The sequence below is a fragment of the Eubalaena glacialis genome, chromosome 13 (genome assembly GCF_028564815.1).
Source record: "Eubalaena glacialis isolate mEubGla1 chromosome 13, mEubGla1.1.hap2.+ XY, whole genome shotgun sequence".
In the NCBI taxonomy this organism is placed as follows: domain Eukaryota; kingdom Metazoa; phylum Chordata; class Mammalia; order Artiodactyla; family Balaenidae; genus Eubalaena; species Eubalaena glacialis.
This window is the reverse complement of record NC_083728.1, coordinates 87,445,214-87,462,407: the sequence shown is the minus strand read 5'-3', so window position 1 is coordinate 87,462,407 and position 17,194 is coordinate 87,445,214. Positions and strand designations below refer to the sequence as shown.

General features: G+C 55.2%; 2 protein-coding genes across 2 annotated transcripts; one reads left to right on the top strand and one right to left on the bottom strand.

The window, feature by feature from the left end:
* Positions 1 to 59: 59 nt before the first annotated feature.
* Positions 60 to 7,729, bottom strand: PLOD3 (procollagen-lysine,2-oxoglutarate 5-dioxygenase 3). Its single transcript, XM_061209256.1, has 19 exons — positions 7,238 to 7,729; positions 6,784 to 6,875; positions 6,481 to 6,617; positions 6,209 to 6,372; positions 5,966 to 6,078; positions 5,731 to 5,794; positions 5,082 to 5,179; positions 4,717 to 4,818; positions 4,416 to 4,541; positions 4,101 to 4,222; positions 3,573 to 3,677; positions 3,334 to 3,459; positions 2,902 to 3,043; positions 2,711 to 2,824; positions 2,442 to 2,510; positions 1,865 to 1,969; positions 1,193 to 1,339; positions 838 to 963; positions 60 to 495 (listed from the first exon to the last, which is right to left on the bottom strand). The coding sequence occupies exons 1-19, from the start codon at positions 7,347 to 7,349 to the stop codon at positions 340 to 342; spliced, it is 2,220 nt and encodes a 739-aa protein (XP_061065239.1). The 5' UTR covers positions 7,350 to 7,729; the 3' UTR covers positions 60 to 339.
* A 135-nt stretch (positions 7,730 to 7,864) lies between these two features.
* ZNHIT1 (zinc finger HIT-type containing 1) lies at positions 7,865 to 16,034 on the top strand. Its single transcript, XM_061209257.1, has 5 exons — positions 7,865 to 8,335; positions 14,706 to 14,876; positions 15,326 to 15,405; positions 15,530 to 15,699; positions 15,794 to 16,034. The coding sequence occupies exons 1-5, from the start codon at positions 8,314 to 8,316 to the stop codon at positions 15,813 to 15,815; spliced, it is 465 nt and encodes a 154-aa protein (XP_061065240.1). The 5' UTR covers positions 7,865 to 8,313; the 3' UTR covers positions 15,816 to 16,034.
* The last annotated feature ends 1,160 nt before the right edge of the window (positions 16,035 to 17,194 follow it).

Genomic DNA, 17,194 nt, shown 5'->3' with positions numbered 1-17,194 from the left:
TGGGTGGCGGGAGGGATACGGTGTCCACAGGTAGATGAAAGAATAAATGGACTCAAGAATTACAAATCCTCTTTTATTGAGAGGGAGACTGAAAAACAATAATTTATCATGTGGTGAACACCCAGAAGCCCTCTCCCCGGGAACCCTTGGGGGCTGAGGGGTGGAGCAAGGGGGCTCCCTGAGCTTCCTGAGGGCTGTGTGGTGGGGAGCGAGGTGACACATTCAGTCCCAGGCACACGGAACGTACACCCAGGAGGCGAGGAGCCGGACAGACCCCCTCCGAGGAGGGGGGCACAAGAAGGCACAATGGCAGGGAAGCTTGGGCAGAGTGGTGGAGTGTCAGGGGTCGACAAAGGACACCATGATGTAGCGAGTGCCCCGAGTGGTGGGCAGCCCCTCGTGGTAGTGGGTGAGGCGGCCAGGGTGCAGGAGCCCCCAGCCCTTCCGGGGGGACGACACCACGCAGTCGTAGCGCAGGAAGCGGCAGCCACCTCCCTGGGAAGACGAGAAGGGGCAGGAGTGCAGGGTGAGCGGAAGTGGGGACTGGGCGGCGGGCTGACAGCGGGGAGAGCCCGACAGGGGGAATTAGGGAGGCAGGACACAGGAGGTTTGGGCATCAGCAGATGGGAGACCCAGGAGAAAGGGTGAGGCTGCCAGCCCAGAAGGGGTCCAGAAGAGGATACCCATGAAGTCACTGAGAAATATAAAGAAGGCAGACCAGAGGGAGGGAGGTGACTGAGGGGTGTGTGTAGGGATTGTAAGGGGGCGGGACACAGGGTCCTGCGTGTGGGGAGGGGCCCTGGGGGCGCCCTGAAGCGGAGGGCAGTAGGGACTCACCTCATAATCCAGGCCCTTGTGGTTGAGGGCGACATTGAGGGTGAAGGTGGATGAGTCGTGATGTGGCCGCAGAGAGGGCTGCTCATCTGGCCGGTAGCGGACCACAAAGTTCATCACCGCCCGGGTCTGTGGGGACACGGGAGGAGAGGCTGGAGGGATGGCCATCAGGTCCGGGGAGGGGGAGGGGTTCTCACTGGTACCTGCGGGCTGCCTCCGCCAGGGCTGCCCTCCTGTAGGATCTCATTTTATGGGGCCCCAAACACCACGGGGGCCAAAAAGGCATCGTGTGGAGACGTCCCACCGGGACGGGGTGTGGGAAGGGGGAGGAGCGGGGGTGGCGAGTGCAGCGGCCCACCTTGGTGTGGTAGCCTGGGAACAGGCTCTCGGTCATGGGCCCCACGTACGTCCTCAGCAGCTGCAGCCACTGGTCCTCATAGCCCACCTGCTTCATGTGGATGTCCACGGTGGGCACGTTCTCATAGCCTCCAGCCAGCCTTGAGTCCTGTGGGCAGTGGGCACTGAGCCGAGAGGGCAGTGCCAGCCTCTCCCTCCTCTTGCTCCCAGGCCTTAAAGCCTGTATTCCCTCCGTCTGGAAGTCTCGACCACTTCTTAGCTTGACTCACTCCTCCTGTCCTCTAAGTGTCAGCTAAGATGTCACCTCTCCAGTGAAGCCCCTCGGTCCCCCCACGTCTGGGTCAAGGGTCCCTCCGGAGACTCCTGCAGCACCTGGGCTGCCCATCACAGCCTTTAGAAGCTGGGTTGCTGCTGCTACTGACAGCAGGTGAGACCCAGGAGGGTAGAGCTCGACCTGCACCACCCGGGTCAGGGGCTGGTGTCTAGGACCCACCCCGTAAGTATTTCTTGAACGAATGGATGAATGAATGAATACAGTTGTGCCTCCTGTGGGCCCCTCCCCCTTGGGGATCCCTCTTTGCTCCCACTCTCTCGATTCCATTTTCCCTCAATCAGGGAAATTTCACCTCCCTCCCCCTGGGGTCCCCCCTCCTCCCCTGCCCCAGCCCCTCACCTCATGCCGGCCTCCTGACCACTGGCCGTAGTGCTCCATTTCCTCCACCAGCTCATCACACATTTGCTCAGACAGCAGAGGGAACCAGTACACGTCCGGGCAGGGCTGAGGACGGACGCGGCAGGGCAAGAACAGCAGGGCCGGGTCATGCTCGGGGAGCGGACAGGCAGCCAAAGGAAGGGAGACAAAGCAGGAAGCAGAAAGGGAAGCCAGGAGATGAGAGAATCTGCAGGAACGGGGATCTGAGTGCGGGGACGGGTCAGGAGGCGCTGGGCCAGAGAAGGTGGGAGCAGTGCTGAAAACATGGCGCAAACGGCACGGGGGTCCTGGAGCCCCGGGTTCTGGGATAGTGGTTTTCAAACTCATCTTAAAAAGTATCATTTCACCCATACACCAATATAGCCAACAGACAAGAGAGGACCACCCCGATTAATGCCAGGATGGGGGCGGCAGGCCCATCTGCTCAGCCTCTGCCCTCATCTTGCCTGAGCAGAAAACCCTGAGGCACCACTGGTCCAGGCGGTGGGCCCAGGGGGTGATGGCCGTGTGATGGGTCGGCGTCCTGCGTGGGGCTCACCTGTTCCACGAACCCCTCCCCTTCCAGGGCGCGGCTGTAGTTCTCGTGAATGTACTGCTCCTTCCAGTCCTGGGGGGTGGGGGGTGGGGGGTGGGGGGAGGCGCACCTTGACCCGGGCCCTCTTCATTCCATCTGCTCCCGCCCAGGAAGCCCCCTCCCCAGGCAACAGGAGAGCCTGCACAGCGCGCATTCGCGTGCGGTGGGTCTGGGGCATCCTCCTTTAGGGAAGGAGGGGAAACTACCTTCTGAGCGAGGGGCCACCTACTCACCAGGGGGTTGTCGAAGATCTGCCAGAGGTCAGGGTGCAGGTGGTCTGTGTCATACCGGGAAGTGGCCAGGAGGCGCCCAAATTCGTGCTGATTGCTGAGGTGGAGAAAGATGCCCTGGCGTGGGGGGAGGGTGTGAGAAGGGTGACAGGGAGCAAGCGCCTTGCCCCGCCTCGAGCCCCAGGCCCACTCACCTTATCCCGCAGGCTCTTGCAGAAGGCCATGTCTGGGTCAGTGTCACTGCCCGAGAACACCTCCCTCTGGGGCAGCTCCGTCCTCAGGGTCTCCCCGCGGATCACATAGGCCTGGGATATGTAGGGCACATTCCACACGCCCCTGGAGGCACCCACACCGGGGTCAGCTAGGTGGGCGACCCCCACAATCCTGCCCTGTTCCTCCCAGGAGCCCCTTCCCTCGAGGGCTGTGAGCTGCTAGGTCCCACTGGCTTCCCCCGTCAAGCCCTGCTGGTCGCAACCTTCTCATGCCCCCCTGCACGGTCAGTCCCTGCCCACAACCCCCAGCACGTCTTATGGGTGGCCACTGGACCCCGAGACTGGGGCTTTGGGGCAGGATGCAGGGGTCTCCGAGGGCCCAGCTCGGGGGAGGGGAGGGGCTGCAGGACTCACACTCGCTTCCGCTGCACCAGCTCCACGTAGTCCTCGGAGCGCGCATAGTACTCATCGGGGCTCAGGGCTCCCCAGAAATTGGACCACAGCTTCCCGTGGCGGGACAGCATGGGCGCTATCACCTTCCTGTGGACGAGCAGAGGTGAGGACCAGGCGGAGTTGTGCCCCGCGCCCACGGGAGGAGTTGGGGGTTCCCTGGGGACTACTTGGGGGCCCTCTGGCTGAACCAGGTGAGTGACCTGTTCTCTTCGATGAGGATGCGCAGGGTCTGCGGGTTGCTGATGACCGCGTCTGCGTCCAGGCTGAAGTAGAATTCACACTTGGGGTCCTGCCGACAAATGTCCCTGGAGGTGACAGACCAACAGACAGATGAGCTGAAACGGGAGCAGGTGGGGGGGAGAGGGGACTGTAGAGTGGGTGGAACTCCCCCTACCCGCTGAGGAGAAGAGGAGGAAAGTGGGTAGAAGCACCAGCAAGAGGACAGGAGGGAGAAAAAGACTGGGGGGGAGGGGGAGGGCGGGAAAGGGGGAGGCCGAGGCCTGTGTGCCTCCTCCCCCAGGACCCCCAGATTCTTCCATCTGTGCGGGGCAAGGGAGGGACAGCACGCGTAGTGGCTGGGAGTGCGCCACTGTGGAGGCCGAGGAGAGGCTGGATGGGGAACGGAGAGGGAAGGGGGCGTGCAGTGGGTGGCAGCCCCTCCCCCACTACTTTCACCCACACCCCCACCCCCCACCCCCGCCCACAACACCCGCCCGAGGCTCACTCACATGGCCATGTCCCTGGCCTCGCCTGGCGTCAGGCCCTCCTCGGGCCCCACCAGCTTCACAGCTGAGAAGTGGTCCTGCAGCTGGGGCCAGCAGTCAGCAATGTGGGGCTCGTGGTACACCTCCTGGAGATGGCGGGGGGAGAAGGGGGAGATGGGGAGACTGAGAGGGCAGAAAAGATGGCGCCTGAGGGACAGGAGCGGGGAAGGAGGTGAGCGGAAGGGTGCAGGAAGGAGTCTGGGATAGGGAATGGGAGTTCTGATGAGGGCAGGGGCGGGGTCCCTTGGGAGGGAGAGGCTGTCAGTCGGGGTGTCTCACGTTGTTGTGCAGGAAGAGGGTGACCCTGTCGGGGGGATAGTCCAGGAGCAGCAGCCGCTGGAGGAAGCGGGGCAGGAACGGGCTAGGTTGTTCCACAAACACTGCCAGAAGCACCCGGGGGGGAGTCTGGAAGATACAACGTGATGGGGCTCAGAGGAAAGCCCGCCAGTCTGTCCTCCACAACCCTGGCAGGTTTGGGGGTCTCCAGGGGCTTTGCCCCCACCCACTGCTGCCTGGAATGCCCTCCCTGCACCCCCTGCTTCCAAGTGCTCTCCCACCCACGCTGGCACCCCCTCCTCACCTGCCCCCCCGGGAGGGGCCTCCGGTCCTGGTCGCAGAACCCACAGCCTCCCTCAGGAGTCCAGCCATTGGGGACGTAGTTTCCCAGGTAATTCAGCTGGAGCTGTTGGGAGAGACGGTGAGAGGCTGAGGCTGACGAGTCCAGGGCCAGAGGTGAGGGAGGTGGGGCAGACAGGCAGGGGACAGGGCAGGATGGGGAGTGGTGGCCACTGAGAAACTCTCCCAGCACCCGTGCTTCTGGGGCTGGGGAGGACTCACTACTTGGAAGGGCTGGAGGAACCCGGGGGCTGGGGCGAGGTCTGGGGCAGGGGCTGTGCGGCCAGGACTGACTGGGGCTGGGGCTGAGGGTATAAGCAACTGGGGCACCTTAGTGGGGCCGTTCCCATGGACCACAACAGGAAGTGTGTCATAGGCCACATTCCGGATACGCACGCGATTCCGACCAAACTTTAAAACCACCTCATCTGGGGAAGAAAGGCCAGGCTTCAGACTCCCTTTCCCCCAAAGCTGCCAAACAGCACGTGCTTCTAAATATGGGGGGCGGGGGCTGCCCAGCTTCTCTAGAGGATGAAGGACTGTGACCCATGGGGCAGGGACGGGATACCTTCTCTCTCCGAGGGCACTGACCAGGCTGCTGCCACCCTGGGGCACCCCACCACTTACTACCTGTGCGACCTGGGCAAGTCACTGGCCCCTCAAAGAGGCAGTTTCCCCATCTGTAACAGGTGGATAACCACAGACCCGCCCTTTGTAGAATTGTTGTGTTAAATGAAATTACAGAAGTAAAGCCCTGGCCCACAGCCTTGCCACATAGTATGTCAAACAGACATTAGCTACGACCACTGCTGCTTCTGTTACTATTAGCACAGTGCAACTAACTCTATCAGCCATTCAGACGTTTGATGAAGTTAACATCGAGGTGAGTTGAAGATCACCCCAGTTCTACCAGGAGCCCCTCGCACATTCAGGACCCCCAGCACCCTCTCATCACCCCTTCTGATTGCCTTTTCCTCACCTAAAGCCCCGTTGAGGTTCTGAAAGATCTGCGATTTATGATCCAGATTAAGGCTGAGTTTCTCCTGGATGGGATGAGATGGGGCAGTTAATTAAAGAGGGGGTGGGACATCATTTCCCACGCTTTTCTCTTGATGTCTTTCAAGAAGCCTCTTTACCCCTTCCCTCCCATTCAGCCTGAGAGGCCTGCCACCTCCAGAGCTTCAAGTCGGGACCCCTCCTCTGCCCCTCCCTACCCTCAGTCCTGGGTCCAGGTAGAGCCGAGTGTAGAACAGCTGATCATCATCGTCATCTTTGTACTTCCACTGGCGGACAATTTGGTGGATAGCGGGGGCGAAGCCAATGAATCCTGGGTGGGGGGAGGGGAGGTGTTGACTCCAAGATTCCCAGGGTCCCAGGACCTGGCCCCACTCCCTCTCCAGCCCTCAGACACCTGGAACACTCCATGCCCCACCACTTTTGGACACTCTGCCACTCACCACCAGAGTTGAGGAAGCGCTTCCCCGTGCCCACCTCAGGGTACTGCTCCGCCAGCCCCCACTCGGGCCAGCAGAAGACCTCTGCAGAGAAGAGCAGGCGGCTGCCACTCTGGACAAACTTCTTCAGCAGCTCCGAGGGGCTGCCAGCCAGAATCACATCGTAGCTGGGGGAGGAAGCAGAGGATGAGCAGGACAGCCACTAGGAACCTCAGTATCCTCACCCCCTCTTTCTGTCCACCCCTCTTCTTTCTCCCCAGCCCCAGCCCCTTTACCTGTCCACAAACATGATGACCATATCTTCCCTGTCTGCATATTTCTCCATTTCCTTCTTTAGCCACCTGACCTTCTGTCCTCCACCAACCGTTCGGGCTACATCGCCCCCTCGCCACTCCTGTCCCAGGCCCAGGGTCTGTGGAGGAGACCCAGAATGCCAGGGAGGGGCTCAGGCGGCCAGGTGGTCCCACCGCCCTGACCAGGCTCACCGTGGGGTCCCAGGCATCCAGCCCTCAGCCCACTCCTAGGCTAGACCCCACCCCCACCCCTTCTAGAGGCCACGAGGGTGTTCCTCTCCTCACCCGCACAGTGTAGTTGAAAAACTCCGCTGACCGCAGGAAACGCCGGTATCCTTCTGTCTCGCCTGTGGCCACGGTGATCACCAGCAGCTTCTCTGTCACCAGCCAGGAATTGGCACTCAGGACCCACTCGCCCAGCTCGCTGCCCCACGCGCTCCACTCACCGCAGGCCCCCTTCCCCTCCCTCTGACTCTGCTCCTGTTCCTCACCTCCTTTCCGCATTCCCTCTTAAACTCTTCCAACCCAGGGAAACCTGACCCCAGTGAAAGCGGGATGGGAGTAACATCCAGAAATTCGGGGTCAATTTCCATGCGGAGGGTGGAAACAGTTCAGAGCGAGGAGTGGGCGAGGGGCCGTGTGATTCGGCCCTAGGGAGCCCGCTGGGCGTGGGAGAGGCCGGCCTCGACCCTCTCCCCGGGGTCAGTCTGGCGCCACTCGCCCCTCCCGCGGTTCTCACCTGGGTTGACAGGGTCGCTGCCCCGGGGACGATTTGCAGCCGAGGCCTCAGGAGGCGGCGACAGCAGTAGCAGCAGTAGCAGCAGGAGCCGGAGTCCCGGGCCCGAGGCCATGACGGGGAGCTGGCCGAGCGGCACACAGGCCCGCACCGGGCTCTGGCTGTGCGCCTGGACCCCAGCTCCGGAGAGGAACTCTGGGAAAAAGGATGCGGGCTGCTGTGCGGCCCGCAGCTAGGAGGAGCCGGGTTGGGGCTCCGCCCTGGGGGAAAAAAAAGCGTACCCGGAGGTTACAGAAAACTCGAGATGCCGGGCTTTAGACAAGGCGAGGATTGTCCCGGGCGGTGGGCAGAACTGAACGAGCGGAGGGGGCGCCCAGCCCGGAGGCGGGGGAGGGGCGGGGACTAGGGCTGGCGATCCCCAGCCGAGGACATTTAGAGCCAGCCCGGCCCACAGCCAGCCTAACACTTGAGGAAAGTGAAACGCGGAGAGGGGAAGTGACCCCTTGCGGGTCCGGCGGGATGCGGAGGCGGGTCTTTGCCACAGCCCTGCGTCGAGCAGCCGGGCGGAAGACCCGCGGTGGGGACGCGCGGAGCGGGTTTGACGGGAGGGAGAAGGCCGAGGAGTCTGCGGCCCCAAGGGGTCTGGGGGTTGAGGTTTTGGCAGAGGGTCACCGGGGACCTCTGGGATTGCCCACTCAAGCCAAGTTCTTTGGTACTCCGGACCATCATCTTCACCGCCCAGGGGAGAAGCTCCAGGGGATGCCTTTGTGATGACTGTATCTTCAGACGGACCAAAGGAAAATAACGTTTCTTGAAAGATCACTGGCAACACCTCTTTAAAACGACCCATTTCGAGGGTCCCGCAAAATACACAACTACACCGAGGTCGGAAGTAGTTTTGCCCGTATAAAATATGGCGGAAAGCTTTCTGGTCTCTAAGGGAACATTACGCAGTTAAAGCGGTGGATTACACTGCGCACGCGTAGAGGCACGCGCCACAGGAAGTCGTGATGCCCCAACCACAGCGCGTGATTTAGAACGCGTGCGCAGTAGGCTCATCTGGCGGCTGTGTTGTGAAAATGGTGGAGAAGAAAACTTCGGGTATGTGAGCCCCTGGCTGTTGGCCCCCTATCCTCCTCTAAAACCGAACCTGGCCTGGGATTCCCTCAACCAGTTATTAGTCTTAAATCCCTACCCCGGGCCTCGGGTCCTGACGTCGGGGCAGACCTCCAAACCATCCGTTCACGTTTTATTCATGCCTGCTGCAACCCGGGCCCTGAAGATGGAGAAAGAAAAAAGATCCTTAGCATCCAAGAACTGGCTTTCCGGGAGCTGGGCAGACGCGCAGACTTACCACTGCATTTCAGAGTGATACGTGCTATGGTAGAGGGATGCAGAGTGCCTGGGCTCGGGGAGGAGTGGCATCCAACCCAGCTTCTGGGAAGGAGGGGACTGGAGGGAAAGAAAACGCTTGGATTGAGTCCTGAAAGTCACAGTTTAGCTCAGTGCAGTTGCGTGGGGACTCCTTCCCTGCAGCGGGAACCGCACGTGCCAAGGTAGGAGAGCAAGAAAAAGCAAATCGCTTAGGAAGCCAAGTTCACAGTTCTGGGGCTTGCAGAGGAGAGAGACTGGAGGGCTAGGAAAAGGTACCCTTGAAAGGCATTGTATACACTGCCGAAGAGTTTGAACTCTCTGGAGAGGGCGGTGGAGAGCCATCAAGGGCTTTTAAGGCAGGGGAGTGACCCAGACAAATTTATCTCTTAGAAAGGGAGTTTAGCTTCAATGCGGAGGATGGATTGGAGCGACTAGAGCTGCGCCGTCCGGTAGAAATTTCTGGGATGATGGAAATGTTCTTAATCGGCACTATTCAGTATGGCAGCCGGTAGCCACATGTGGCTATTGAGCACTTGAAATGTGGCAAGATTGAGAAACTGAATTTAAAATTTTATGTGTCTTAATTAATTACATCTTAATTAATCTACATCTAAATTTCAGTAGCCTCATGTGACTAGTGGCTGCTCTATTGTGTAGTGCAGGTTCAGAGATTGGAAGGCCAGTTAGGAAGCTGTTGAGGAATCCAGATAAAAAGAGATGAGGGTCAGAACACTCTGCCAGATTGACTTGTAATAAATCCAGTCATGTCATCTTTAAACCCCTCACTGGATCTCCAACACCCTCACCATAAAATCCCCAAATCCAAATTCCTTTATTTTGTTATTTTTTAAATTTTTAAATTTATTTGGTTGCGCTGGGTCTTAGTTGCAGCAGGCGGGCCCCTTAGTTGTGGCATGTGAACTCTTAGTTGCAGCATGCATGTGGGATCTAGTTCCCTGACCAGGGATCGAACCTGGGCTCCCTGCATTGGGAGCTCGGAGTCTTATCCAGTGAACCACCAGGGAAGTTCCAAAGCCAAATTCCTTTAGATACTTAAAGGTAAGATTCTTAATGGTCTGCCTGACTTCCTATCCCCATCCTCCCCCCACCCCACCACACACACATACTTTATATACCAGCCATACAGAACTTTAAAAAATTTATTGAAGGCACTGCAGTCTTTCATCCAGGCCTTCTCTCATGCTGGTACCAAGGCCTAAGACACCCCACCCCCATCCCAATCAGGCTAACTTCTATTCATCAGTCAGGCCTCAACCTAGACTTACTTTCCTCTGGAAAATCTTCCTGACTACCCCAAGCCCCGGTTATGTGTTTCTGTCATGTGCTTTGTAGTACTTTGTACTTCCCTGTCCTAGCATGTACTGTCCTGTACTGGGCTTGTTTATTTGATCATTTCTATTCTCCACCTGACTGTAAGCTCTGGTTGTATTCCCAGAACCGCCTGGTACTTGGAAGGGAGGCAGTATAGTACAGCGATCAAGAGGATCTTTTTTGATGCTGGGCAGTTCTGGGTTTGAATTCTGACCCAGGTGCTTATTAGCTGTGTAAACTTTGGACAGGTTTCTTAACCTCTGAACTCCAGTAAACTGGGGATGATAATGATACCTATCTCATAGGGTTGATGTAAAGATTAAAGGATTCCATTTATGCAAAGAGCTTAGTACAGGCAGATCTCAGAGATATGCAGGTTCGGTTCTAAACCACTGCAATAAAGTGAATATCGCAATAAAGTGAGTCACACAAATTTTTTTATTTCCCAGTGCATATAAAAATTACGTTTAGGGACTTCCCTGGCTATCCGGTGGTTAAGACTCCACGCTTCTACTGCAGGGCGCACGGGTTCAATCCCTGGTCGGGGAACTAAGATTCCACATGCTACTCGGCGCGGCCAAAAAGAAATCTTTTTTATTTTTACGTTATAGTCAGTTAAGTGTGCAATAGCATTATGTCTTTTAAAAATGTACATGCCTTAATTTAAAAATACTTTATTGCTAAGAAATGCTAGCCATCGTGTGAGTCTTCAGCGCGTTGTAACCTTTTTTGCTGGTGGAAGGTCTTGCCTCGATGTGGATGGCTGCTGACTGATCAGGGTGATGGTTACTGAAGGCTGGGGTGGCCGTGGCAGTTGCTTAAAGTAAGACAGCACTGACGTTTGCCACATTGATTGACTCTTCCTTTCGTGAAGGATTTCTCTGTAGCCTGCAATGCTGTTTGATAGCGTTTTACCCAGAGTAGAACTTCTTTCAAAATTGGAGTTAATCCTCTCAAGCCTGTCACTGCTTTATCAAGTAAGTTATATAGTATTCTATTTTTTAAAGTTCTTTGTTTTTTCCTTTCCTTTCCTTTCCCTTTCTTTCTCCACCCTCCCTCCCTCCCTCCCTCCCTCCCTCCCTCCCTCCCTCCCTCCCTCCCTTCCTTCCTTCCGTCCCCACACAGCTTGCAGAATCTTAGTTCCTCAACCAGGGATCGAACCCTGGCCCACTGCAGTGGGAGCTAGTAGTCCTAACCAGGGACTGCCAGGGAATTCCCTGTTATGTGATACTGTGAATCATTTGTTGTTGTTTCAACAGTCTTCACAACATCTTCACCACGAGTAGATTTTATCTCAAGAAACCACTTTCTTGGCTCATCCAGAAGAAGCAACTCCTCATCCGTGAGTTTCATCGTGAGATTTCAGCAATTCAGTCACATCTTCAGGCTCCCCTTCTAATTATAGTTCTCTTGCTGTTTCCACCACATCTGCAGTTACTTCCTCCACTGAAGTCTTGAATCCCTCAAAGTCATCCATGAGGGTCGGAATCAACTTCTTCCAAACTCCTGTTAATGTTGACATTTTGACCTCTTCCCATGAATCACAAATGTTCTTCATGGCATCTAGAATGGTGAATCCTTTCCAGAAGGTTTTCAATTGACTCTGCCCAGCTCCATCAGAGGAATCATTATCTATGGCAGCTATAGCCTTATGAAATATATTTCTTAAATAATAAGACTTGAAAGTCAAAATTACTCCTTAATCCACGGGCTGCAGAATGGATATTTTGTTAGCAGGCGTGAAAACAACATTGATCTTGTGGTACATCTCCATTAGAGCTCTTGGGTGAGCAGGTGCATTGTCAATGAGCAGTAATATTTTGAAAAGTATCTTTTTTTTCTGAGAAGTAGGTGTCAACAGTGGGCTTCAAATATTCGGTAAACTATGTTGTAAACAAATGTGCTGTCATCCAGGCTTTGTTGTTCCATTTATAGAGCACAGGCAGAATAGATCTAGCCTAATTCTTAAGGGCCCTAGGATGTTCAGAAAGGTAAATGAGCGTTGGCTTCAACTTAAAGTTACCAGCTAGCTGCTTTAGCCCCTAACAAGAGAGTCATCCTATCCTTTGAAGCTTTGAAGCCAGGCATTGACTTCTTCTCTCTAGCTATGAAAGTCCTGGATGGCTTCTTCTTCTAATAGAAGGCAGTTTTGTCTACATTGGAAGTCTGTTGTTTCGTGTTGCCACCTTCATTAATTATCTTAGCTAGATCCTCTGATTTTTTTTTTTTTGGCTGTGCTGCGCAGCTTGCGGGATCTTAGTTCCCCAGTCAGGGATCGAACCCGGGCCCACAGCAGTGAAAGCGCGCAGTGCTAACCACTGGGCCACCAGGGAATTCCCTTAGTTTGAGCTTCTGAATAACTTACTGTAGCTTCTACAACAGCACTTTTAAAAAATATATTTATTTATTTATTTGGCTGTGCCGGGTCTTTAGTTGCGGCATGCGGACTCTTAGTTGCAGCATGTGGGATCTAGTTCCCTGACCAGGGATCGAACCCAGGCTCCTTGCGTTGGGAGTGTGGAGTCAGCCACAGGACACCAGGGAAGTCCCTCTACATCAGCACTTGCTGCTTCAGCTTGCACTTTTATGTTATGTAGACGGCTTCTTTCCTTTTTTAAAAAATAAATTTACTTATTTATTTATTTATTTTTGGCTGCGTTGGGTCTTCGTTGCTGCGTGCGGGCTTTCTCTGGTTGCAGCGAGTGGGGGCTACTCTTCGTTGCGGTGCGCAGGCTTCTCATTGAGGTGGCTTCACTTGTTGTGGAGCACGGGCTCTAGGCTAGCGGGCTTCAGTAGTTGTGGCTCGCAGGCTCTAGAGCGCAAGCTCAGTAGTTGCGGCGCACAGGCTTAGTTGCTCTGCGGCATGTGGGATCTTCCCGGACCAGGGATCGAACCCATGTCCCCTGCATTGGCAGGTGGATTCTTAACCACTGCGCCACCAGGGAGGTCCCTGGCTTCTTTCCTTAAACCTCATGAACCAACCTCTGCTCGTTTCACACTTTGTTTCTGCTGCTTCCTCACCTCTCTCAGCCCTTGTAGAATTGAAGAGAGTTAGGGCCTTGCTCTTTATTAGGCTTTGGATTAAGGGAATGTTATGGCTGGTTTGATCTTCTATGCAGACCACTAAATCTTTCTCCATATGAGCAGTAAGGCTGTTTTGCTTTCTTGTCATTCAGGTGTTGACTGAACTAGCACTTTTAATTTTCTTCAAGAACTTTTCCTTTGCATTCACAACTTAGCTAACTGTTTGGTGCAAGAGGCCTAGCTTTTGGCCTGTCTCAGCTTCTGACATGCCTTCCTCGCTAAGCATAATCATTTTTAGCTTTTGATTTAAAGTGAGAGACATGTAGCTCTTCCTTTCACTTGAACTCTTAGAGGCCACTGTAAGGTTATTAATTAGCCTAATTTCAATATTGTTGTGTCTCAGGGAATCGGGAAGCCCGAGGACAGGGAGAGAGACTTGGGACAGCTGACTGCTAGAGCAGTTGGAACACACACACATTTATCAATCAAGTTTGCCGTCTTGTATGGGCGCGATTTGTGATGCCCGAAAACAATTACAATAGTAACATCAAAGATCACCGGTCACAGATCACCATAACAAAGATAATAATAATGAAAACATGTGAAATATTGCAAGAATTACTAAAATGTGACATATAGACACAGTCTTAGGCTATGGAGAGCTCAAGCAAACACACTGGATTTGGCCCTAGATGGTCACTGGTGTCCTGAGTGTGAGTGGCTCCCATTGAATGGAAGTTGGTTTGCCGGGGGTTGGTTAGGAGTGGATGGGAGGTAAGGAAATAAAACTTACCATGGACTGCACTCTCAAAGCAGAGTAGGTATGAAGTTGGGTAGACACGTGAGAGTTTAGCAGGTTTTTCTGTGGAGGGGAAAGTACCAGTTGAGTGGGAGGGGTTGAAGATGTGAGAGGCGGGGAGGACTCGAGCTAGAGATAAAGGGTTTGGGTTTAGCAGTGGGACTTGGGGGTGCATCCACTTGGAATGGAGGGACAGGGGGTACCCATGCAGTTATGATTGAGGGTAGGCTGATGGATGAGCATCTCTCCATGGTGGCTCATGTCCTTTTAGGTGGGAAAGGAGATTGCTGAGTGTAAAGGCTGAGAGCATCAAGGTCCCAGTGGAGCCTGGAAGCCCCAAGTGTACTGTGGTCTCCGTCAGTATGGTTGTGTGATTTCGGCCAGCAGTGAGAGGTCTCCAGGAGGCATTTCATTGGCTGTGTCTGGGATTGGGAGGAAAGGCTGGGGCCAAAAGGATGGAAAACAGGCATGAATGGGGACTTACCTGGTGGTCCAGTGGCTAAGAGTCCACGCTCCCAGTTCAGGGGGCCCGGGTTCGTTCCCTGGTCAGGGAACTGGATCCTGCATGCCGCAACTAAGAGTTAACGTGCCGCAACTAAGAATCCCACATGCCACAACTAAAGATCCCACATGCAATAACGAAGATCCTGCGTGCCGCAACTAAGACCCAGCGCAGCCGAATAAATAAATAAGTAAATATTTAAAAAAAGAAAACAGGCATGAGTGACTGAAACGGCAGTCTTAGGTAGCTGGGAAGGAAGCAGCCAGAGTGGGTGATATATTGGGAGAAGATACAGGGGCCAAGGGCTTGGGGACTAGGATGAGATCAGAGAACTGTGCCTCCCCAACCCTTGGACGTCTTCCACACACAGCCCAGAGCCAAGGCCGCCCCAGCTTCTCTCTTCTCTGACCTCATAACTCTTCTGGCCCCATCCCATCTAGTTCGCTCCCAGGACCCTGGACAGCGGCGGGTGCTGGACCGGGCGGCCCGGCAACGCCGCATCAACAGGCAGCTCGAGGCCTTGGAGAATGACAACTTCCAGGACGACCCCCACGCAGGGCTCCCCCAGCTCGGCAAGCGGCTGCCTCAGTTTGATGATGATGCAGACACTGGTGAGTCGGATGGAGGAGGAAGCGGGGGCCGGGTGCCAGGAGACAAGGCTGCGGGAAGAGGGAAGAGCCTGCCCAGGTCAGGGTGTGTAAGGACATCGGGCTGGGGGATGGATGATCCAGGAGCTCCTCTGGCTCCTTTGAGCCAGCTGCTCTCCCTTTCTGTGCTTCCATTTCCTTTTCTGTATGTATCAATAGAATAAAGAAGCTGGAGCCGATGAGCTCTGAGATCCCTTGAGCTCGGACACAAAGCTCTAGATATAGGGAGGGTGGAGATGGAGGAAGGCTTGGCTTGGAGAAGTCGGGGGCGGGGAAGGGTGGTGGAGAGAGGCCGGCTTAGAACCCAGGTGGGCACCTGGGCAATGAATGGACACAGGGGATCGGAACGGTGAAGCTAAGAACCAGTGTCTTCCTTGGCACGTGCCAAGTAACTCATTGCTCTTGACCTCTAGGAAAGAAAAAGAAGAAAACTCGAGGTGATCATTTTAAACTTCGCTTCCGAAAAAACTTTCAGGCCTTGCTGGAGGAGCAGGTGAGAGGAGCTGGCTGGGGAGGACTCCACAGGGCAGGGATGCACCTGCAGAGATCCTTGGCCCCGGCGGGTGTTCCTGGGAGGGGACAGAGGGGTCACAGGGCCAGCCCCCTTGTCTCTGCAGAACCTGAGTGTGGCTGAGGGCCCCAACTACCTGACAGCCTGCGCAGGACCCCCATCCCGGCCCCAACGCCCCTTCTGTGCTGTCTGTGGCTTCCCTTCCCCCTACACCTGTGTCAGCTGCGGCGCCCGGTACTGTACTGTGCGCTGCCTGGGCACCCACCAGGAGACCAGGTGAGAGGGGCCTCCTCCGGGTCCACACCCTCCCCCTCCTCCCCCCACAGCCTCCTGGACCCTCTGCTCATCCTGGGCTTCCTCTGCCTTGCAGGTGCCTGAAGTGGACTGTATGACCCTAGGCGTCCCCAGAGAGGAAGGCCTTCTGTGCATCACCTGGCCTCGGAGAGGGCATCACCGAAAGGAAAGGCGCTCCCCCTGGACCAAGAGAGGAGCCCAACAAAGCTCGTGTCCTGTCCTCCAGGGAAGACCAGTCTTACTCCCAGGGACTGTGGCAGGGCTGTGGGCCGAGCCCTCAGGGTGCTGTTGTAATAAAAGGTCTCACGCGAGGAGGAGCCTGCCTGTTTGGTCCTGTGGTGTTTTGGGGGTGAGGCTTATGGGTCTCCTGTCTCTCGAACTCAACTGCTGTGTGTCTTTTCCTACTCCCGCTGTCTGCCCCTCATGGTCCCTGACTGTGAAAGATTTTGTCCCATTCTCCTGCCATCCCCAGGTCTTTGCATTTCTTGGCTGCTGCTTTTTTTTTTTATATTTATTTATTTATTTATTTTGGCCACGTTGGGTCTTCATTGCTGTGCACAGGCTTTCTCTAGTTGCAGTGAGCAGGGGTTATTCTTCGTTGCGGTGGCTTCTCTTATTGCAGAGCACGGGCTCTAGGTGCGCAGGCTCAGTAGTTGTGGCTCGCGGGCTCTGGAGCGCAGGCTCACTAGTTGTGGTGCACAGGCTTAGTTGCTCTGCAGCATGTGGGATCTTCCCAGACCAGGGATTGAACTTGTGTCCCCTGCATTGGCAGGCGGATTCTTAACCACTGCACCATCAGGGAAGTCCCTTGGCTGCTTTATGTCACTATTTGGGTTATCGATCTAGTTCTTTTTTTTTTTTTTTTTCTTAATTTTGTTTCTCTAGTTCCTCTGGGTATCTTTTGAGTACCACTGGCTCCCAGGACTGGTGATGGAGAAGTGGAGCGAGGGGAGGGGTGGGGACGGGGGTATAGAAGGGTACCACAGAAGGCACCAGCCCTGTCTTTGTCCTCTGGTTCTTCACCAAATGGGAGAGACTGGGACCTCGTTCTTGGTGCTGCCCGTCTGAGGGAGCACTTGTCCTTAGGAAGCCCCTCTTACCAGGGGCTGTGGTGTGTGAAATTATTAGCAGCAGAGAGAACCCAGAAATTTCTGGGACGCGTCAGGAAGTTCACGGTATAGAGGCTCCTGTTCTTGGCGGCCCTGGATGCTGTAACTTCTGTGGTACTAGAGCTTCTTACGCCCACACCTTCTCTAAGTGGATTGCAAGCTGTGAGCTCTTAAGTGCCTTGGAGTTGCTGTCTTAAGGCCCCGTACCCTCTTGCAACTTAGCAAACCAGGTGCTTAGGAAATACTTGTTGCACAAATTACTTCAGTAGGATATTAATGGGATCCAGCCAAGCTGGTGTTAGGGAACTTCTTAGGCTCTTCTCCCCACTCTTGGGGACTTTCTTGGGGTTGGCCCAAATATTCCCAGT

Coding starts and splice junctions, on each gene's coding strand:
- PLOD3 (XM_061209256.1), bottom strand. CDS start 7,349: ATGGCCTCGGGCCCGGGACTCCGGCTCCTGCTGCTACTGCTGCTACTG. Junction 6,876..7,237: donor CAGCGACCCTGTCAACCCAG/GTGAGAACCGCG, acceptor GGCTGGTGACAG/AGAAGCTGCTGGTGATCACC. Junction 1,340..1,864: donor GGTCAGGAGGCCGGCATGAG/GTGAGGGGCTGG, acceptor CACTGCCCACAG/GACTCAAGGCTGGCTGGAGG.
- ZNHIT1 (XM_061209257.1), top strand. CDS start 8,314: ATGGTGGAGAAGAAAACTTCGG. Junction 8,336..14,705: donor GGTGGAGAAGAAAACTTCGG/GTATGTGAGCCC, acceptor CATCCCATCTAG/TTCGCTCCCAGGACCCTGGA. Junction 15,700..15,793: donor GGCACCCACCAGGAGACCAG/GTGAGAGGGGCC, acceptor TCTGCCTTGCAG/GTGCCTGAAGTGGACTGTAT.